The 23300-nt window shown below is 46.1% G+C and overlaps 1 protein-coding gene across 2 annotated transcripts in view; it reads left to right on the top strand.

Annotated features, from left to right (window-relative positions):
• Positions 1-1706: 1706 nt before the first annotated feature.
• Prdm6 (PR/SET domain 6) overlaps positions 1707-23300 on the top strand; it is a 103611-nt gene continuing 82017 nt past the window's right edge. The window contains exons 1-3 of one of the 2 annotated variants that reach the window (XM_050149305.1): positions 1707-1846; positions 2342-2954; positions 11093-11400. In XM_050149305.1, the coding sequence (XP_050005262.1) occupies positions 2357-2954; positions 11093-11400 (906 nt within the window). In that variant the 5' untranslated portion in view covers positions 1707-1846; positions 2342-2356. Of the gene's footprint in view, positions 1847-1978; positions 2086-2341; positions 2955-11092; positions 11401-23300 lie in introns of those variants that run through there. The other variant, XM_050149304.1, reaches the window with a different exon arrangement.

Raw genomic sequence — 23300 nt, 5'->3', positions numbered from 1 at the left:
CGACGCCAGTCAAAACATTTTCGGTCCAGCTCGGCTCCAACCAGGAGGGAGGCGTTCTGCGTGAGACCAGGACCAAGTCTAAACAGCGCGATTCCCAGGCTCGGACAAAATGAGCGGTGGGAAGAGAAAACGAAACGAGCAGAAATTAGGAAAGAATGGCGATTACTTGTTGGGAATAGTGACTGTTAAATAAATTGGGTTTTTTTTTGCGGAAAGATAAATGCCATTCCCCTCCCCTCCTTTAAGGTGTGGACAGAACCCTGGCCAGGAGAAAGCCCCGAGTTGGCCAGTTTCACACAGTTTGTCCCTGTCCTCTGCCACTGAGCGCAATGAATGCCAGAAAGCCAAGAGTTTGTGGCGAGTGCCTAATGGGTGGAGCCCAGGTCACACTTGGTGGAGCTGCTGAGGCTCAAAACTCTGGGAGATGGCGGTAGGGTGGCTGCGCTTGCCTCCTGTACCACTAACGCTAGAATTCAATTAAGAACCTCGTATTTGACCTCCCAGGCCCTGGCAGGTTTCAGGAGCAGCTGAGGCATAGGTGTAGCTCAATAGACACTGGTAAGGCTCCAGGTGCCGTGATGCAAAAGCGGAGAATCCTGGAAGGCAAGCCGGGAATGAGGGTGCTTATGCTCTGGGTGCAGGCTCCTTTGCAGCTTCCTCTCTACCCAGGCCAGGAGGGAATCCTGGTCAGGACCGGCTTGTCCTTTAGAGACCCTGGCTCCCAAGCCCTCCTGCTCGGCTAGGGCTGCAGACTGAGGATTTAAGCCAGCCCACAGCTTGCCCCGCCTCGCCCCCCAACTTTTCTCTCCCGAGGATTTATGTTAGGGATTGCTTGGCGGGCGAGTCAACTCTGGCACCCAACAGCATTCCAGGAAAATCTGAACCCGGCTAAAAAGCAAACTCGCTCAGGGGACTAGGTTTACGTCCCCCTCCCCCACGGTGTGCTCTGCTTCCACAACAGACACCAGCTGACCCAGAGGTGCCTGCCTGGTTTGTGATTTTCCAGTGCTTTCGGCATTATGCATTGAGCCTGCTCTTAGAAAAGACACAGTGCGGACAGAAGAAAGACAACAAACAAGTCGGAGACAGCACGTCAAAAAAATTTTTTTTAAAAAATAGTGTGTGTGTATAACAACAAAGGTGTCTGTGCAGGAGAGGCGGAGACGCACCGGGTGTCTGCGGGTCCAGCCCAGTTTGAACTTCCTTCTTCCCGCTCCCCTCCCCTACACCCCCTTGGCCTGCTCTCTCTTTCTTCTCTTTCCTCTCCTTTCCTCTCTTCTTCTCTCTTCTCCTTTCCCCTCCCTTCCTTTTCCCTTCCCTCCCCTCCTCTCTCCTCTTGTCCTTTGCTCAGCTCTCTTCTTTGCTTTCCTCTTCTCTTCTTCTCTTTCTCCTCTCTCCCTCCCGTCCTCCCTCCCTCCTTTTCCCCAACTCCCTTCTCTCCTATCCCTTCTCCCCATACACGCGCGTACACACACACACACACACACTCACACACACACACACGAACGCACACACATGTATTTGGTGCTGTCGTAAAACCCACGTGTCCAGCCGGGGGGCTGCCAGAGCAGAGCCGAAGCGCCGACGCTGCCGAGCGCTGCTGCCAGAAGCGGCTCGGTCCGGCATCCTCCAGCGCTCCAGCGCTCAGCGGAGCTGCTCTTGCGCCCTCCGCGGGCCTCGGCGGGCTTTGACGTCTTTTGCTGGCATCCCGGGAGGGTTCCAGGCTGCGGGTCTCCAAGGCTCTCCACCTCCTCCGCCTTGGGGTCATGTAGCTCGCCCAGGGCTCCCACTCTCCGGCCTCCGGAACGCGGGGAAGCTCGCACCGGCCGCTGTTTTCCGTTCCCAGGTACGGCGGGGCAGGACTAGGACACTGAGTCGTGGGCCCCTCACACCGAGAGGTTGGAGGTCTGGGGTAGGGGGCGGGGGGCGAGACTGTCCCGCCTCCCGGCGCCTGGGGCCAGCACGGCTCCGGCGCTACGCCACTTCGCCTGGGGTTGGCTCCAGGGCGCTGGCTGAGGGCGGGGGCGACGTCCTGCCTAGAGTTGTGCCGGAAAGCGCCGGGTCTTGGGGTCCCAGTTTAGCAGGGTAGGAGCTGGGATCGCAGGCTGCGAGGCGGCGCGCGGTGCACACAGCCACCTCTGCGCTGCACCGCGGCTTCCGAGTAAACTTTGCGCCCGGGTGGAGTTGGGAAGCGGGGGCCGCGGCCGCCAGCGGTGTTGCCGGAGCCGAGTGGGGCTCTAGTGCTCCACCCAGGTCCCCGCGGTCCTCCCGCATGCCCCTCTAGTCCAGGCCAGGGTCTCGCTCACGCTGCGCTCCTCCCTACTCTCCTCTGCTCCCCCAGCTCGAAGCGTCGGACATGCTGAAGCCGGGGGACCCCGGTGGCTCGGCCTTCCTCAAAGTGGACCCAGCCTACCTGCAGCACTGGCAGCAACTCTTCCCACACGGAGGTGGCGGCGGCCCGCTCAAAGGCAGCGGAACCACGCTTCCCCTTGGCGCACCCCAACCCCTGCAGCCGCCAGCGCCTCCGCCGCCTCCCGAGCGCGCCGAGCCTCCTCCGGACGGCCTGCGGCCACGGCCCGCCTCGCTCTCGTCCGTTTCGTCCACCCCGGCTCCCTCCTCCACCTCCGCCTCTTCTGTCTCCTCCTGCGCCGCCGCCGCCGCTGCCGCCGCCGCGCTGGCGGGTCTCTCGGCCCTGCCGGTGGCCCAGATGCCGGTGTTCGCGCCTCTAGCTGCTGCAGCGGTGGCCGCGGAGCCGCTGCCCCCAAAGGACCTGTGTCTGGGCGCCTCCACGGGCCCCGGGCCGGCTAAGTGCGGTGGCGGCGGCAGCAGCGCGGGGGATGGCCGTGGCGTCCCGCGTTTCCGCTGCAGCGCCGAGGAGCTGGACTATTACCTGTACGGCCAGCAGCGCATGGAAATCATCCCGCTCAACCAGCACACCAGCGACCCCAACAACCGTACGTAGCCGCAGCCCTAGCTCGCCCGCTCTGCCCCGGCGAGGGCGACAGCCGGCAATGGTGGAGGAGGCCGGTAGGGTCCCAGGAGAATGACACGGGTGAAGGGTGGGGAAATCTTGGTCCAGGGCACTGACCCGCGTTACCCACATCACTGTGGCAAAACTTTTCTGGAGTCTGAGAAGAGACGGGTGCCCGGAGTCACCTTGGGCTTCTGCCCCTCCGCTCTCTTCGGACCCCCGCTTCAGAGTCACAAGGTTTTGCCACCCTAGTGGCCCTCCGCCCTCCAGAAGCCCAGTGTTCAGGGCCAGGCGGGTACAGGCAACTGGCTGTCCAGATTGCAAAGGTGGACCAAGCCTATCCTGATCGGAGCGAGGGAGGGACTCTCGGTGTTTCCAAGGAAGCATGGACACTGAGGTTTGCTTCTCGGTCTTTATTCCACCTTCGGAGTTAATGGTGGCAGCTCATTTTCGGGCCCCGTGGTTATCGAGGTCTTGTTTTTCTTTCTTTTTCTTTTTTTTTCTTTTTTTAAACAATAGGTCAGTTTCTTCCTACAGGTAGGTATTAAAAGTAGGGCTACCATTTATTTAGGCGCTAAAGAAAAAAGGGGGAGCCCACAAAATGAGAAGAAAATTTCCAGTGTCAGGACAGTGTCTTTCGTTGCGGATCCCGCATTTCCCGGCAATCCTTGATCCTGCGGATGTTTGCAACCAATGTTGCTTTATTCGTTTTTAACAAAAACAGTTTTTTTTAAGTTAACAGTGATGGCAATTTCATCAAGGAACATACCTCTTCCTTAAGTAAGCGGTGAAATGATTAGCTACATATCTGAACTTCCCAAAACTTTCTGTATTCATAATTCCAAACGCTTCCTAAGCACAGTTGTAGTCTGATATTTTGAAACAAAATTCTCAGTGAAGGATCAAGAATGTGTTTTGATGCGCATCTCTACTCGGTATTTTCAAAACTTATGACATGTTAACACCTAAGGTTTTTGACATAAGCGTTAATTAGACTTTCTAAAAACTTGACGCAACTGGGTGAGAGTTACACTGAGAGTAGCATTCGTCCATCGGTTTTCTTTGATCCATTCTTCATTTGGTTTCTGTATAAGAAAAGTAGATACCAAATATTTACTTCTATTTTAATAAGTTGCTCCCTGCAGAATGCCTGTCACACCAAAAAGTTCTTGATTTCTCACCAAAACGAAATGATATAATTAGAATAGTAATTTAAAGTTTTCTAAGCTGTTGCTTTGGTAAACAACAACAACAACAAAGAAAGAAAACTATGGGCATTAGCCTCATAATCGAGGCTTATCACTCTTCTTGAAATACTTATTGTCATGGAGATAGCAATTACTAACCAAAAAAGCAGTTGTGTTTACTAATTCCTTCCTAGTGTCTAAGGGTAAAATATTGCTTTAAAAGCTGAAATTTCAATTTTGGGGTGCATTTAACAAAAAGACTAGCATATTTTGGGATTTCAGACCATTTTATAAAATCGCATTGTCTTAATCGAGTTCAAAGATGTGTGTTTCCTCGTGAATTCCTTCCAGATGTTGTCTTACAACCCGTTCTTTTTAAAGTGTGAAATAGAAAACTTGGCAGTAGTTCTTACTGCTAAGCAAAATATAATCATTGCAGATTGGGAACACCTTATCAAACTTGCAGTTACTTCTCTGTAAGAAATCTGGGTTGGAAAGGATACTAACTCTGGCTTTGTGTTGTGCTGTGTGTGATTTTTACAATGTAGCAGTGAGACTTAAGGTATTTTCACTAGAGAAAACATCCACCAATCAGAGAAAGAATTAGGACAGATTACTAATTGACATATGGGTATGAACCAGTTTGTGATCTAGATAGCTTCCCCCACCCCCTGTTAGAGAGAATGATCTGTGGTTTTATTTATTGCTATTTTGTTAATCGTCTGGTATACTCTTTTGAGTCAAATGGTTTGATTCAATGTTCAAAGTGCAGGAGAGAGGACAGAGGAAGTTAGAGTGTTACACTTCACTCAGCTTGCTAATTAAAGGTACAGTTGGGAGGAAAGTAGAAAGGGAACGTAGCTCTGGGTAATGGGAACCGGCCTCTGGTCCTGGGCAAGTAAACTTGGGACTCTTAAAGTCTTGCATTGTATGGTGTGTTTTAAAGACGAGCAGTGACTGGGTTTAATCTAACGAGTCATTTCAAACAAACCCCAAATGCAAAGACTTAAAACTTTCCCAGGTGCTTGTGGAGTTGGTGTTTTGGCCCCTTGAAAGACAGAAAACAAAAGCTTCCCCTCATTTCTGTTCTGCATGGGGAGGGGTAAGGAGAGGAGACGTGCGGGAGGGGGGGAGGAAGGGGACTGAAGGAAGTAATTTTAATTTCCTCACGAGTATTTCTCTCTATAATTTTTCATGAAGTGATCATTCAGCAAAGCATCATGTTGTGACTTTGCATTAAAAGCGTATCAAGTGATTTCTCTCATTTCTTACTAGGCAAAAAAGCTCCTCCTCATTTCTCCCCTTCCTTAGGCGGTGATTAGCAAGGCAGGCCACCATTGCTCAGCCACACCTCGAGACTCGGTTGGCGTGGATTGCAGAGGCCACAGCGAATACGCTTGTAGTTCTTTCCTAGCAGATTTTCAAACACACTGAACGCAAATTAGCCCAAGCGAGGTCCTTCAGTAGGTTCCTATTATTGAACTGCCTGCGAGTGATTGAGGTCCGCGGTCCACCCGAGCTCTCTAGGCTCTGCTGCTGCTCTCTCCTTCTCTTAAAAGTCAAGTGCTCTGTCAGGCAACACACCGAGCCCTTCTTTGCTGCTAGGTTGCCCGATCCCTGGGCCTCTTTCCCAGTGGCCTCTTCTCAAGTTCTGGGTAGCTGATGCTTTTTTCCCTGAGACCTAGTCAGTCCTCCTGGAGGATGGTGGGATGTAGTTACTGGGCTTGCCCCGAGGATGTGAAGTTAGCGTTTCTTAATCTTGTGAAGATAGCTGGCGTCATACCGAGATGGCGGCTGGAAATGAACCTGTTCTGATGTCTAGGCAACCTACACCTTAGCAGTATGGGGTGCTCTCTGACCCTTCTGATTTAGAAAAGCATTGCCAGGCAGGGAACCATTTGGGGAACCGTGGGTGTGGAAGCAGGGATGCAGACTTCCCTGCAGGCAGTGACACTCTCAAAGGTGTGAGGGAAGGGCCTGGGAATAGTGAAGGATTGGCTTTGGTGGGGTTGCAGGGAGTTAGTGCTGGAGGAGGTGGGAAACTGGGGAGTGTCCTGGGTTCCGACTTTATCTGAATCTCCCCTCTCTTCTTTGTTGGGGGTTCTTCTTGAGAACCTGCTAGTGCCAAGGAGACACACCCTCTGCTCCACTCCCAATCAGAGAATCTGGCTGTTAATGACCAGCAAGCGATTTATTATAGATTTCAGACCTGGTCCCCTGGGGGCGGGACTTCAGCGTTGGTGTGAGGCCTTTTTTATATTGTTCTATTTTTCTTTTTTTCTCACGTGCTGTGTGCTTTCCCAGCCCCACCTCATAACACACATGATTTAGCTATTTTACATCATTCTTTATCCAGAGCCCTGAAACTGAACATAGAACCATATATTAGATAGAGGTTAGACGAGGTGGCGACTGTTTATTTAAGGTGATAAAATGGTCCATCAGCAGTAATCTCCATCAATATGTGCCACCAGGAGATGAAGGATGAGGGGACAAGCCACAATTAATTGCCCTATAGTTTTGTAGGAGAGAGTGGAGCCAGCCCAGACCTGCTTCGATCTCCTCTCTCTGCCCCTATTCATCATCTCTGCCTTGTATATGGCGGCCTCGCAGGGGCAGAGGGCGGCCAGGTTTATCTCTGTGCAATATTCTCTCGCCCTCACACCCTAGCGTTCTCATTTAATTTATTAATACAGTCACCAGGAGACAAATAAAAATCCACATTTTCTCCCTCCCTCTCCCTCTTTGTCTCTTTCATTGGTTCCTGGGCCAAGTCAGCAGGCTAGGCTGAGAAAGCCCTGCATTTCCGCGTGTTGCTGGCAGCCAGAATCCCCAGCGCATCCCTGTGAGCTGGGCCACCACAAAAGGTCCTTTTTTCCTGGCGGCTGCCAGGTTTCGATCCGCCTAGACTTACTTTGGAGTTGGTGAGGATGGTTGAGGCTAGGCGATTCCCTATTCTGGGTTGACGGGCCTGGTGGGGTGTCCATTGCGGCTGGGTCCTCAGAATACATAGGCAGTCCTTCGTGGCTAAAAGCTGAAGGAGACCTTTAAACCGAATCCTTCGCAGGCGAAGGCATCCAGTCTGCAGGGTATCACTCTTTGTCCACACAGGTCCTGCACAAGGAAAGGCAGGATGTGATGGAGCCCTGGAGAGTAACTCAAGAGTGAGGCTTCTGGCCGGCATGCCCGGGCTGCCCTAGGACCCTCAACCCACTTTGTCTTCCCCTGGGGGCTTTGAACTACGGTTGCCAGAAGGTGGCACTCCCGGGACCGATCAATGCGTCCCGGCCCCTCAGGGCTTGGCCTACGGGACCGAGGTCTGCGACCCCGACTGCCGCTGCCCAGAAGGATTTACAGCCAAAGCGACACCGGCTCAGCGGGCTCCCAAGTTACTCGCTGTTTCCTCAACAGAAGGATGTGAGAGTAGGAGGGACTTTGCACAGCAAAAGAGGAGGCGATCCCAGGGAAAGTTTGGTAGACAGAGTCCTACCGACACCCACACTTGCTTTTCAGTTCTTCAGCAGACAGCAAAAACCCTGAAAGGCTTTATGTTTCACCTTTCCCAGAATGAAAAGAGAAATGTTAGGAAATTGTCGCGTGGCCTGTTTTGCTCCTTTGCTCCCGAGTATAGGGTTCATTTAAATAGGGTGAGAATAGTGCGTGCACTTGAAAGCATTCCCACAGTAGGAAGGAGGTGGAATGGGAGTGAAGGATCTCTCTCCACCCAGAAGGCCTGCTTTGGCAAGCTGGTAGCCCACAGCCTTCCTCATGGACCCTGGGCAGATGTGCTCAAGAGAGACCTAGATCGCCATAATTCTGTACCCTAAAGTGACATTCACATCATCTCGTGAATAATAACTGTAGACTTGTGCCGAAACCCCTGGTTTTAAAGGCTGGAATGCGGTGTGGGGAGCAGTCTGAGGATCTAGCTGGCTTCTCCTTCAAACCTTTTTATGTGGGTGTCTGTGGCTCACCGGCTAGAAAGCACTGTTTGCCAACTTGTGACTATTTGTCAATCCCGAGAAAAAAGTTTCTTGTTCAAAACTTCCCCAGGCTCCCCTGGGACTCTGAGACAGGTTAGAAAGAAATGTCTTCAGTCCGAGAAATGTTGGAGATTTTACATAATTTTATTTTGACGGCGATTGGTCAACTCTTCTGAGAGGAATATTTTTACATTTTTTTATTAAGGCTCATATTAAGTGAACTAATTAGCATGGGCTGGGCTTGGCTACTTTTCTGTGAATTTAGGATTTAGTCTTCTAGATTTGGGGGAGCCTCAGTTCTTCAGAACTCTACAAAGTGCTACTTTGGAAGTATGCTGTAGAAAAAGAAAAACAAGACCCAACCATGGAAGCAGGAGTTAGGCAAGCATTAGCTGTCATTCACTCCAAATATTATTGACGTGCGCTTCTTTTCTGCGGGGCAGTGGCTGCAGTTAATGGCTTCTAATCTGTTTTATCCACGTGGGCGATGTGACGCTGCACAGATAGAACTGGGAAGCTGATAGGATTTTTGGCATGGGCTCTTCGGTTGTGCGTAGTACGTGGTTTATTTTTCTTCTCACTCTTTACTTACTTGAATGAACCAGAAAGGAATAATGAGTTAAGCATTCCCTGAGGTGATTTATATTTATTTTCATGGGCACATTGCCTTTTTTTATTGTCATTTAAAAAAAACTATTTTTTTGTTCAGGTGATGAAAGGTCATTTTAATGTGTCTGCAATGTCAGACACATTAAAAATTATGGGTAGTGGCTATGTATTTCCCTATTGTTATACTTAGCTTCCTCAAGTCCAAGAGAGAGCCTTCCCTATAACTCTATAACTCAGTCATGCTGGAGTTCTTCTTGTGGCCCCCAAATGGTTACATCAGTAAACTCTTTCAGTTCTATTGATTGAGTCGTGTGTTGGTGTATAAAATTCTTTTGGCTTTCATTAGTCTTCCTGAATCTCTGCTTTGGAAGCCTTCCGGGCTCAGGCAGACTGAGATGGGAATCTGCACTGTCTCTTTCCAGTTTCTTGGCTCTTGGTCCTGTTCCAATGCTCCCCGAAATGTCTTTTGCTTCCTCTGCAAAATGGGGATTGGGGTACATAGAGTAGCAGTTTGCTGCAAGGCAAACGCAAGACACACAGAAGGCCTTCAGGGATTAGAGTTACTGTCGTTTTGTTTCTCCAATATCTTGATTTTGTTTGTTCTTGTCCACAACTAACAGTATGAGAAGCTGAATGAAATATTTGTTCCTGAATTGTTGACGTGTGAATGAGTGTCAATATCCTCTCATCTAGGCCTTAGGGTCAACGTCTTGAAGAGTTCTCACATTAGCCTGTGTTGCTGGCAGAGGGTGGGTATCTTTGAGTTAAGGAAGGCATACCTGCAGAAACAGGATGTTGCTTCTCATAGAAAGCTCGGGGATAGCTGCTAAGAAGTCACAACCAGCAGATCTCCTCACTCCTACAGTGGCAGGACACAGTTGACTGGAACCACCTCCAGTGAGATATGGGATGTTCACGTCGTCAACCATTCTTATCAAGCAATCAGCATGACAAGGGTTCTCGCTCCATTCTGGGCTGTGGAGGAAGGTTCCGTGTGGAAAATTCTGTACTGATTTGCGTTGTCGCGAATATCTGGGATGGTTCTGCAGTTTCAGCGCAGACATGGCACATTCGGAGTATCTGTGAAGGCTAGCTGCCATGGAGGCAGGGGGCAGGTGCCAAGAAGCCCCAAGGGCAACTCAGGTACCCCGATACTGGTTCTTATCATCTCCACCAGTGCAGCCGCATCAGGTTCCAGGGGCAGTGCCACAGAGCTCAGCTGCGGGAGGACCCTGAGGGTCTCCAGGGAGGCTGAACTCAGGAGGCAGAGTTGCGCAGGCGGGAGTCCTTTGAGCAGGCTAGCTGCACCAGGGAGTAGACACAGCGGCTCCGCCAGGCCCATTAATAACCCTTAGGCTCTGCGATCCGACAGCACGGTCGCTGAAAGCCTAGCTTCTCCTGTCCGCCTGGCCCTTTCCGCCCAGTTCGAATCAAACAACATTGGGTGTTCTGGAGAGGCGTGCCTGGAGGGTAGGAATCCCCGCGAGTGTGAGCTGTCTTCTCTGGAGTAAGTTAGGAACAGCTTCCGCAACAGCGTCACTAAATGAGACCATCTTATTTAACCTGGGCTCAGCTTTCTAGGCTGCTCATCGAATCATTACCCCGATCATTAGAGACTCTTTACCTTGATCCTTAAATTTCTTATCTGGTTTGGCCTCTGGGAAGAACTTGCATATATACTCACTACCGACACCCCCACTGTCTCCTAGTTCCCACTTATCCTAGAAGACTGGAGTCCCTGGGGTGGGCGCTGGACAGAGACTGGGAGCGCTGCTCCCAGAGGGCGGGGACTGGGGCTTGCGCTCTGGCGACAGAGTTGGAAGCTGTGGAGTCCAACGTTTGTACCTGTCACTCCCGCTTTGATAGCCCAAGAGCAGAACCAAATACTCAGGCGACTATCTGAGATAACCGGTTGGACAAGAAGCAGACTTCTGGAGGATGCTAGGATAAGCAAACCCTGAGGTTTGCTGGGGGAGGGCGAAGGCGTAGGAACCGGTGAGGATTAGAGAAGAGAAGCTTAAATGCAGGCAACTTGGACGGGAAGTAAAAGGTGCAACAGCATTAGGAGCCTGGAAAGCACACCTGGCTATGCAAACTCAACAATGAAGCCCTGAGTTGACCCCAGCAGGCATGTTTGAGTTGCAGGTTCCCAGGGTGTGGTGTGAGTTTCTTTCCGACAACCTATGGCCTTGGCGCTTTTCTCAGGTGTCTCCTCAACAGGTGGTTTGTCTGCTGCAGTTAGGGAGTTTACCCGAGGATCGTCTCCCACCCCCTCACCCACCCGCGAAAAAAGAGACCGGGTTAACACGCTCCTTTCTCTCCTTCCCTGGTGTCTCCCACAGGTTGCGACATGTGTGCGGACAACCGCAACGGGGAGTGCCCCATGCACGGGCCATTGCACTCGCTGCGCCGGCTGGTGGGCACCAGTAGCGCTGCGGCCGCTGCACCCCCGCCGGAACTGCCTGAGTGGCTGCGGGACCTGCCCCGGGAGGTGTGCCTGTGCACCAGCACTGTGCCTGGCCTGGCGTATGGCATCTGTGCTGCTCAGAGGATCCAGCAGGGCACCTGGATTGGGCCCTTCCAGGGCGTGCTCCTGCCCCCGGAGAAAGTGCAGACCGGCGCCGTGAGGAACACGCAACACCTCTGGGAGGTAAGCTGCCCTAGCTGAACACCTTGCCCTGAAGCCTGGGCCCTGGGCAGAAGCCCAAACCCCACCCTCCGCCCCTACTGACGTTTAGGAGACTGAGTTCCCCTCTTCTGTGGAGGGCTGGCTTCTGAAGTGAGGGGCCTGTGGGTTGCAGAAATCAGAGCCACCTTAACCTGCTTGTGTTCAAACTAGGAAGGATTAGCCCCTAGGCCTGTCAATCTTGAAGAAAAGAGAAAACAGCCTAGGAGGAGGTAGAGTTACAATTAGAGTTAGGTGAGCTGAATGCCTGGTTCCCAGCTCTTTTCTGTGCCTGGAGCCACAGAAGCAGAGAGGGGACAGTCGGGTAATTTCTCAGATGAAAACAAGCTTGCAGTGTTAAGGAAAAGTGCTTGCTTGCTTAATAAGAAGGAACACCTGGTCCTTGATGCTACTTAACTGGAAAGATGGTGAACACCTGTAACCCTAGCGCGGGGAGGTGGGGGTAAGAAAGTCAGAAGTTCAAGGTCACCCTAACTTACAGAGCAAATTTGGGGCCAGTTCTAGGTCATCTAAAACACTTTTTTCTCCTTTTTGGGGGGTGGGTGGGTAAATGCTGATTGTGAGAGACCAAAATATGTTCTAGAACTTTGAAAGTCTCCAAACCCGTTCAAGAGTTATATTGTTAAATCAAAACTTAAAAATTTGGTTTCCCTTCTGGCAAAGTGAAACTATACAACTTTCAACGAGGTAGATAATCAAAGCATGAGAAAACAGCATTTTGTTATAAGGTAATCCGGACTATGATTTAAAAATATCGTATCTGAAAAATTCTGACCAGAGCTTCCTGCTTGATCACTGAGGTCCACTCCTGAAAGATAGAGGATTGTAATCAGATAATCCTTTGGCTGATTTTAGCTACTCCACTCATGGAGAACTAGTTTTGAAAGACTACTAGAGGCCATAATTGTAGATGCTGTAAATCTGCAGCCCGGTCAACTAATGAAGGAAGAGTCATCAGAAAGAGTTAGCTGGGTGGTGGTGGTGGCGCACACCTTTAATCCCAGCACTCAGGAGGCAGAGATCTATGTGAGTTCGAGGCCAGCCTGGTCTACAACAACAAGTTCCAGGACAGATGAGGTTGTTACACAGAGAAACCCTGTCTCAAAACAAGCAAACAAAAAAATAAGGAAGGAAAGGAAAAGTAAAGAAGTCAGAGTCTTAATTGTCGGGGCCTTATTGTACAAGAGGACCCTAGGACTTCAGTATGGGGCTATTTCAGCAACAGCATGCTTTCTGGTTACACATGGCTCAATAGCTTGTCAGTGTGATCATTTTTGTGGTGAACTGTCCCAACTCACTACATAAAACTTAATAATCCACGTACACGTCTACTGAGATCCCTTTGACCAGCTTTGTGTTAGGGACTGGAGAGAGTGTTGTAAGAATTACTGTCCAGAAGCCTCATGTGACTGCTGGGGTCAGGGGACTGAGGCCTGTGTTTGCAAAGTCTCCCTTGATGGAGGAAGGATGTCCTTCGGAGGTGAGGACAGGGCAACCCAAGGGCTGCCTGCTCTGTACTTATCCATAGAGTCCTGGATCCGGGCTTCCAGTGTCCTAATCACTCCTAAACAGTTGTTGGAAAGCAGTTAATATTTTTGTCTTTCTGGATGGAGTCCCTGAGCGAGGGGGGTCAGGGGTGGACATATTTATGTCACCAAATGAGGCTTTTCTTTAAAAAAATCAAAAGCAACAGTAAACATTCAGAAATTTAATGTCCAGAACAGGCAGGAGGAAGTCAGTGGTCTGGGATGAAACCACACGGAAACAAAAGTTCCAGCCGTTGCCCAGCAGAATGGACAAGTGGGACATAATGCGAGCACCTGGCTTTGCCGTCCTTCCTCGTTGCTTGCTTTCTTCTTTTTTTTTTTCTCACTAATTCAGTTGTAACCTCCGGTGTTTCACGTTTAGAACGTCTGTCCATGCAATCTTCATGCTCCAGCGGTGTTATTAAAGACTCTAATATCACATTGTTAAATGTCTGCCGATGCTTCCCAGGGAAACCCGCAAAGCGGTGGTTGGTGGTACAATACAGATTTGTTCTATCTGAAAATGTGAAACCGAACTGATCCCGCCCTCTGAGGCTTGTCTATTTTTAGACTTTGGAGAACAAAGCCATAAATGTGAAAAAAAATTCCCATAGTTCATTTTATTTTCCTAGAAGGCTTTGAGTGATTGGGCTGTTGGCCTGAAGCCACTACACAGACAGACGTCAGCAATACATATTAATGCCATGGAACTTCTTTGTTACACTTTTGATTAGTACATGATGGAATAATAATTCTGTCATAATAATAAGACTGCTTTCTTTTCTTGATACTTCCATGGATTTAAAGTGAGTTTCACCTCTTGTTTAGGGTATGTGAGTTGTGTGTATTAGAGAGATGTATAAAGTTAAGTTCTTGGTGTTAACCGACCTACTAGGTTTGTGCTGGAATGATCTATCTATAGGTTCCCACTCCTAGTTCACAACATAATTAATCTATTTTATCATTCCTATCTAATAATAATTAGAATGATGCTCATTTGGGGGGGGCTGAAGGGATATTGAAATTTCAACCATGTAAAATGTCTTCTGAGAGGTGGTAAAAATTTGTTCCTGACTGGGGTGCTTTAGTGGCAGTGACCATTTGTGGTGACAGGACCCTTTTTAAAATAGGGCCTAGACTTTCATTAGTATAATTTCTTTTAAGATATGAAGTATGAGTGGCTGGGAATGTAGCTGAGTTGTCAGAGTGCTTGCCTCGCGTGTGTGATTTCCTGAGTTTGATCCCCAGTACTGTATAAAATTAGGCCATTTTGTGGGAGGTGGAGAGGGATCAGGCATTCAAAGTCAGCCTCAGCTACACAGGAAGTTTGAAGACAGACGAGGCTGTTTGAGACCCTGTCTTACCAAAACAAAATATTTAAAAAAATGAATAAATTATGATTTAAAAATTTAAGTGTCATGATTTATGAGACATTTGAATCAAGTCATTTTTAATAATAGGCAAATATAAATATTGGATTGCCTTTTAAAATTTAAGTTTGCCTTCTATCCTGAAGAAGTCGAATCATTGTTTATTTCCCGTAGCGTCCATGACTGGACTACCCCACAGATCTTCACAGGAAAGGCTTCACAGCGGTTTTGATGACTCACAAAATATTCACATAAATATTATCTTAGACATTTTCTAAGATACAAATTCTACAGCAGAATTTCAAGAAAGTGAATCATGACTCTTCATTTTAAAAATCAACCGTAAACATTCTTCTTCTTAGTCTTTTTTTTTCTTAGTATTTTTTGAAGGAATGTCTTCATACCTAGAGTTCAATTCTCTGTTCCGGATAGATCTCACCGGGGTAGCTTATCTTTATTTCAGTACAGTAAATGGATTGCTACTTTCCCCTACTCCTCTTTCTGAGTGGATGGTGGATTTTTGTTTCAGTTTACAGTTCACTGTGTGTCTGGCTCTGTCTCAGCAGTTGGGCACAGGAAGGGTTAGGAGAGAAGCAAACAGATTCACGCGTAGGTACTCCTTTAGATTACTCATTAAAAGCTTCATTTTATTCATAGGAGAACTTTTAAATGTTTGCTGCACATTGCCATGGAGAATTCGTTTGTAAGCATGCTGTCACGTTTTAGGTTAGCGTTTTCACTGTGTATAATCCCAGTGATGCAGAATACAGCAACTTAAAGGAGTTAAGACACCATTTTACGCTACCGTTCTGCGCGATTTGAATCTTCAGGTATTTATGAGGAGAGCTTGTCTTTTCTTCAATTCTCCCTGTATCCAATGATCTAAGGTTATTAATTTTTTCCAGTGGAAAGAGATTAGCAAGTTAGAGCCAAATTTAAAAGACAAAATCCAAATTACTTTTTTTCTACTTGGTCAGTTACTTTTGGGATTCGAATTTTAATGTGTTTTAAAAAGTGCACAAGTTTAGATACTTGAAAGCAAAACCATTACAGAAAACACTAAGTGGCCCTTCAGCTACATACATTTATTCTAACACGATGAGGACACAGGCTTTAGTTCTATTTAGATGTATTGGGCAGAAATCATTCAGAGAGAGCCGACTCTCCACAGTTATGTCTCATAGATGGGAGCGAGATAACTTTATCCTAATGTGTTCTCTGATGAGGAAGTGAAAAGGCGCATTTGATTCCAACATTTATGAAAACATCATCTTGGTTATTAATGTGCTCTTTTTTTCCCCTTGAGAGAAATTAGTCTAGCTGTATATGGCTTCCTCTTTCTGCTTAACATCAGAATTTAATATGACTAGACCCGAGGAGTGCACACAGTGTATACTTAATATTCTGCTGGAATAAAATACCAAAGTTTGAAATAAAGTCACCATCTAAGATAAGCTAGAATTACATCTTTCAACTCATGGTCTCACTTGACAAGAAATTTTAACAACAATGACAAAATAAAGTTGTACCCATTTTCACCGTAATTTCCCCCCCTGCTAATTGAGATAACGTAGTGGCTTGTTAGGATTACAGTCAAGGTTCTGGAGTGGAATTTAATTTTATACAACCTGTCTTCCCTTCCGCTTGAATAAGCCTGAGTGTGTCATTTTCATTCACACTCTGTTTAAAGATTAGCTGTTTTTCTTCAGAAAATCAAGGAGGATAGCATAATATGGGCTTTTTTTGTGGTTTGACTCTGTGCCATAATATTTTAGACATAATAAGGGTTCTGCTTAAAGTAAATGGTCTAATTTTTAGCATTACCATTTAGCTTGCATCAAAAAATATTAATGAAAACCAGTGTTAAATATATATTTCATGCTGCTAAATGCTTATATGTCAAAACCATCATAGGCAATTGGTACCAGAAGGAAATGGATTGATTTTATTTTTTTTGCCTGTGCTGTGTAATTTTTTTATTAATAACTCTATTATATATATATACATGCACACATAGATATATATTTGGGTGTGAAAAAAATCATTTGAATCAATACTTTTATATTAAGTTAAAATCACTTAAAATTGTTCAGGGATAATATTGTAACTGTAAATGCCATATTTTGTTTTATACACTCTGGCTCATATTGGCCCTTTCACAAGACAGGGAAAGACAGGTTCTATAAATTTTGTGACTGTCACGTTACAGTGAAGTAAAAACCATATTTCAGCCATTTATCACTTAGTATACTACTCCAGCTATCAATGTCGTTATAAATAAGTCATTTTCACAAAACTCCAGTCATTTCTTCATTAAAAGTGAGCTACTGCTATGTCCTTGCTATGTTTTCAGGCAGGCACCCTAACAGCTGGCGGGCATCCCTGCCTTTGCCTCATTTGATTTGAAGATGTCATTTATAGGGGGTGCCCGTTTGATAGAGTGAGAGAGGTTTGTAGTTTTACATAAACTGTCAAACCATCTGCTGCTTTCTGGAATGGTTTCCAGCATTGTGTTAAAAATCAAAGTTGTAAGGCTTCATGTTGGCTCTGACAGGGGTCTCTTTTAAGTCCTTTTGGCTTAGGTCTCATAGTCTCCTTGGTTTTCCAAATCCCTAAAAGACTTAGCTTAAAAAACAAAACTTTAAAAACCTATTTGGAAATCCTTGCATGGGTGAGGTTTCATCTAAGCATAAACTTGACACGGCATATGTGGCAGGAGTAAATGCCTTATAAAGTTGATGTATTCTGTGCGCGCAGGACTAGGTTTCTCATTTTATTTATTTATCTGGAAGTTGACTTTTTTGTTTTATTGAGAGCATTTTGTCCATGGGAAGAAAATGATTCACAAGTATTTCTTGCTTCAAAATGGCATTGTCCTCTTCTGTCATTTGTTATTTTTCATTCCTCTGCCTTAGTAGCAGAATGGAGGAAGCAAAGTGGGAATCTTAGAGGTTGCGCCGAAGACACAATCTCTTCCCCAGCATGCGTCAGGCCAGCAGGTGGTCTGATGGAAACGTAGTCCCCAGAGACTGACGGAGGGTGCCGGCTCATTCCCCCGTGCAAATTACAGCAATTTTTATTGTTTGTGAGAAAGCTATGCTTCACCTTAGAGTCACAGAGAGCTGTAGTGTAGTTTTATGGGTTAAACACGTTCGATCGAGTGGGAAAACCTGCACCTTGTTTAGCTCCTGCAGTCGTAGGGAGGCCCTCTTTTCTCCAGGGATGGCTGTGAGACATTGGTGCTGTGCAGATGTTCTGCAGGCAGCTGTATGTAAAATCGGAGCCTGCCTCTCCTTTGCTTTCTTTCTGTTTCAGAACCATATATGCTCCAAGATTTCATGAGTTCAGACATTCCTTGTGTATTTACACAAGAAACATAGGCTCTGGTGTAAGTACTTGGCATAAAAGTCGGTGAAGCCAGGGGACCGGCATCTTTTTCTCCCCCCGGTGAGCGTTTACCACCTCGCTCAGATAAGTTACAGAATTCCATTATCCAAATTGTTACACATGTGTGACAGAGGTTGACCTTTTGTCATGTCAGTCCTCTTTGTGTAGGCCCCAGGCTCCAGCCTAATGGCTCAAACCCTGATTTACTCACTGTAATAAGGGCAGGAGGTCGAGCTTGTCGGCTGCCTGTGCGTCCTCTTCCCGGAGCCTGGCTGAAGGCTGTTAACACAAAGCTTTTCAAAGTGAATTTACAAGCGGCAGCCCTGACAGAGGCCAATCAGTGCACCATAAATGTCAGGTTAGTGAGACTGAGCAGTAAGTAAGGCACTGACAGTACACTATTGGCCGGAATCAATTGGCCAAGGATTAACCAAGACGAGTAATCTATTCGCGGAGGGCTTAGGGGGCCAAGTGTGCTGCCTGGGTTTCCAGGTAGGCTCAGGAGATCCACCTGTTAGTGGACGAGTGAGGATCGGGACAGCGTAGGTTTGCTTTCGCACAGCCAGCAGCGTCCACGCCGGTGTGATCCACAGTTTGGGAGATTAGCACAATGGTGGAGCCCGAAGACTCTGAGACTTGGTGGTTAAAAAAAAACTGGGCCAGCATTAGGCAAAAAAGGAGAGATAAACTGTTATAATATGGGTTGTCAGGGCTGGGGGATGTTCCCACTTTGTTACAGTTCATACATTACAAGGTCAGTTGTTTTTTTTTTTTTTTTTCCAGATTCCAAAACTGTAATGGTTTACATAAATGCACAGACATGAACATGCCTGTTCCTTTGCTCCTCACGAAGCTCCGGAGCATGGAACTTTGGTGGAAGTCACTAATGAGTGATCACGGCTTGAGGGTCTGAATATCCATGAGATGCGGTTTCCCTACCAGACGGAATGTTTTTATCATTTTGTGTAATGACAGCCTAGACAACAATTCATTGAGCTCTGAAGGCATTGGCATTAAAATGGAGGAATCCATTAAAATGCCCCATGCAAGGATTTATAAATTAGGCAATTTCCTTGATTATTGCAATCATTTACAACATTGATTGTTCCAGTGTGGTATAGACAGATTTTAGCAATGATCATTGACAGCAAGCGCATTGTCTGATATCTATAGTTACTGATCACTAAAATAGGTCACTAAGCCCCCACCCTGCAGTTCCTGCTCTCAAGGTCAGGCAGCCTTGCTAGGAAGCTTCAATTACCTCCAGAAGAGACCCACCTAGGCTCCAAGAGAGGAAGGGCAGGCTGTTTTCAAGGTTACAGAGTTGTTTATTAGTTATTTTGAAGACACCGACACAGCGTGTGGTTCAGCCTAGCTGGACACTCAGTTCTCCTACCTCAGCCTCCTGACCTCATTGCAATAGTCTAACGTTAGTCTAAGGTTTTACTCTGCTTTGGGAAAGGGCGTTGACCACACCCGTAGGAATCTCATCAGCAGCGGACACCTTTGATAGGATGCCTGTTTCAAAGGGAGTAAGTTTTGCAAATTGCAGCTGTGAAGTGTTTTGTTTGACTCCAGATCTGGACGTCAATAATGAGTTTTATTTGCTGGTCCTCAGACTTCTAATTATCCAACAGATATATCGTAGAGTCCCTGGGTTTTAGGTCAATTAGTTCTGGAAGGCATAATAAAGATGCTGCTACAAAGCGTGAACTGCTCAACAGCAGCGGGTTCTTCTATACGAGAGCGCACACGAGTTCACTGGTTCTTAATCACTAACCACAAACCACAAGTTGCTTTTATTCCTGAAGTATCAGTGATGGGCAAGCCAAATGTGTCTGCAGGGCTCCATCCAATGAAAGCGAGCTGTGTGGTTTCTGCTTAGTACGAAATAACTGACTTTAGGACATTTGCTTTTAATCATCATTTTTCTTGTTTGAAACATTAAAACAAACCGAGGCTTGTGAAATAATAACTTTTGAAAAAAAAATGTCTGACACTGCTGGACATACCAAAGGAGGGGGGGGGGAGGCTTGATTTTTGTCCTGATTGGGAATGTGTAAGATTTTTATGTCAAAGTAGTTTTCTGTTTTAAAAGGAGCAATGTCGCATTTCAAGAAGTTGGGGAAATTGGTGGCACTTTCTGTTCATTTGGCTTTCGTTGCCAGCTAAGTCAGAAGTTCATTTTTATTTCAATCAGCTGGAAAACTCTCTGCTTAGAACCGGAGAGAGGGCAGCATGTTCCCTGCTGGGCCTCGGCTTTATCTCCTTATTTTCATTTATATAAAAATTTCCCCAGTAACATTTCTGGTTTCTGTCTAGTATTAAAAAAGCAATGTGACCTGCCCTGTCTCAAATGAACTGTGAGTGAGGCGCTCAGTATTTTAAACGATTCTCCCAGGGCCCCTGTACTATTATTTAATAAACCATAATCTACAGTAGGCGGTTGTGAAATCACGTCATGGGATTTAAGCTCATTTTATTGAAATGAACAGTGTTCTTCACTCTGTGATAATTTTAAATTAAAGTGGCCTCCAATAATGAAGTCTCGTCTTTAGAAAGACTCAGTGTGATCTGATGCAGTAGAAACGACTTAAGTGCTTCTTAATTGGAATCAAAGTAAATGCAATCAAGGCACGTTTTCAGCATCTTGTAAAGCACCAAAAGCTTGTTAGTCTACTTGGGCACAGTAATATTTATTGCAAGGAACAGCAGCGCTAAGTCCTCTGTCTATTCACAAAGACCACAGAAGAGTAGGCAGCCCCTACGCCCTGTAGATTTTTAAGGGAGAATATAGTTCTTCTGGAACCTGTGATGTAAAAGATATACAAACAGAAAGCAACCTAACCACAACCACACTACTAAAGGAAGCATTGAATTTCAGCTCCTTGTGATATAATGCTTCACTCCAATGATTTACAAAATGGAAAGTCCATTGTTAAGTTTTAAGACCGTATAAATGGATTTTTGCATTAAAAGTAATTAATACACACATAAGAATTCAAATGATATAAAGCTACAAACAGCACCGATGGCTTTCAGAACGGCCTGCGAGGGAGGGCTGAGGACGTTTATTCTACAAAGCCACTGCTTTGGAAAAGGATGTTTGTACGATGTCCTTGATACCCCAAACAACATTTTTATAGCAACACACAGTGGGACTGTTTGCCCAGGCTCTACAGCAAATGCTTAAATTTGGTTCACAGTGAGCAGGTTTGGATTTTGAGTCTGGTCTCACACACCCATCCCTGTACCTGGTGAGAAATTTAGTTGACAGTCAGCAGACCCTTTGGTATCACAGAAACACTTCTGATCTTTAAATATGCTCTATAGCATGCACGCTTCATAAAACAAGAGGCCTTTTCAGGACTGTTTCTTCAAGGAGGAGAGAAATCTATTTCTTGTACCTGGAAGAGTTAACAACAATCAAAAAAAAAAAAAAAAGGTGCCAGCATGCTCTAAAATGCTTTTTTAAAATATGAAGAGCTGAAATTATATAGCTATGTGTTAGGCCTGAGAGAAACTACTTCATCTCTCCCTGTGTGTTAATCAGAATAACAGCTTAGAGTGCTGTACAGATACGAGAAAATTTGGGCAGCAGTGCAGAATTCTCCCACTTTCAGTTGTATGTTAGTAGTAAATTTCACCTCTAGTTCACTCTACATAGATAGAAAATAGTTTGGGGCCGGGCGGTGGTGGCGCACGCCTTTAATCCCCGCACTCGGGAGGCAGAGGCAGGCGGATCTCCGTGAGTTCGAGACCAGCCTGGTCTACAAGAGCTAGTTCCAGGACAGGCTCCAAAACCACAGAGAAACCCTGTCTAGTTTGGGCCTGGGCAAGAAAAAAGGTCAAAGTATGGTACTTTTGAATAAAAATGTCTTTATGAAGCCATCACTATATATATACAGTGACTATCCACCAATGAAATTTTCTAAAGAATTTGATTATTTACCTATGAAAACAGAAGATCATATACACGAGACCACAATATGCATCTTGGACTTAATTACTTACAACAAAATCAGGTTTAAATAATATTTTAATGCAATGTTCAAGCTTGCTCACAAGTAAAGTATTATGTATTAAAGAGATATACCACACAGTGTAGATATTTTTTAAATTACTAAATGGCCTTTTCTATTTGATTTCATATTTTTATTTTTAAGTTTAATGCATATATTTTGGCATATCATGGGATGTTTTGATGCATGTATACATTTGTAATGTTCAAGTCAAGGCAGTTTATGCCCTCCAACATTTATCATGGACTTCCAGTGAAAATGCTGAGTTTGTTTCCAGCTGTTTTGGAGTCTATCATCCAGTACTATCATCTAAGCTATCCAGCTGTGCAACAGAACACTAGAACCTATTTCCCACCTGTCTATAAGTCAGGACATCATGGACCTCTTTATCTCTCCTGCAAAAAGGAAAATGAGCTCATGTTTAGAACTATGTTTCTAGTGGAGGGTAATCAGGATACAGATATTGGGAACACATAGAACTCTGGTTCTAGACGTACACGGTTTCAGTAACTCAGTGTCCTCCCAGCAACAAGCCAGCTTGAAAATGGAATACAGTGGGAATGAATGGCTTAGTGACATCTGAACGAATCACAAGGAAACCCCAAGGTGCAAAGACTGCTTGACCACGGACCTCAGATCAGGGTCAATTTACTAGGGTGTCTTGACACTGGTATTGAATTCTGAATACATCTCAATACCCAGCACACTCTTACTTGTCAATAAATATTAAATAACACCAGATCATCAACAAATATGTGTGTCACTCCGTGTCAGTAAATACGGGCCCATCAGCACGTTGTACAGATCCCAACAGTGTTGACCACAGAAATCACAATAACTCCAAGTGACAATCTGCAGCTAGAAATTTTGAATAAAAATTACCAACACCAAGGCACATCATAGAGAGCAAGACATTAGACTAAAATCAATATTTTTCTAATATATATGTATCTCATATCAATCAAAGCCCTCATAGTTCTTGGAGTCTTTACTCTGATGGCAAACTAAGCAGACGATCAAAACAGGTCTCAGATGGGCCAGCAAGATGTAAAGCACTTGCTACCAAGCCTGACCAGGCCATCTGAGTCCTACCCTTGGGACATACCTGGTAGAAGGAGAGAACCCACTTCCGGAAGTTTGGCTCTGACCTCCATATGAGGACCATAGCACACATGTGCTCCCCCACCCCAGAGTGTAATTTAAAAATAGCTCTACTAGTCCAGCCTGACTCAGCCCAGCTACTTGCAGCAGTATCTGAGTTCTGGGGCTTGGGAGTCTGCTCTGAATCTCAGATAACTGGTCAACCTTTGAAAAAACTATTAGCAAACCAATACCAAGAATAATAATCTAGCACACAGTTATCAGCCCAAGACTTGGGAGGCAGAGGCAGGAGAATTGTCACAAATTCAACTCCAGCCTGGTCTGGATAGTAAATCTTGGGCCAGTCAGATCTACACAGCAAGAGGCTATCTTACAAGCACCAAAATAGGGGCTGGAGAGATAACTCAGTTCACAGATGCTTACCACACAAGGTCGGGGACCTCAGAGTCTCCAGTTAG

Source organism: Alexandromys fortis, unplaced genomic scaffold (genome assembly GCF_014885135.2).
Source record: "Alexandromys fortis isolate MF-2015 unplaced genomic scaffold, M_Fortis_MF-2015_v1.1 scaffold_60, whole genome shotgun sequence".
Classification (NCBI taxonomy): Eukaryota; Metazoa; Chordata; class Mammalia; order Rodentia; family Cricetidae; genus Alexandromys; species Alexandromys fortis.
This window is presented reverse-complemented; position numbering and strand designations above follow the sequence as displayed.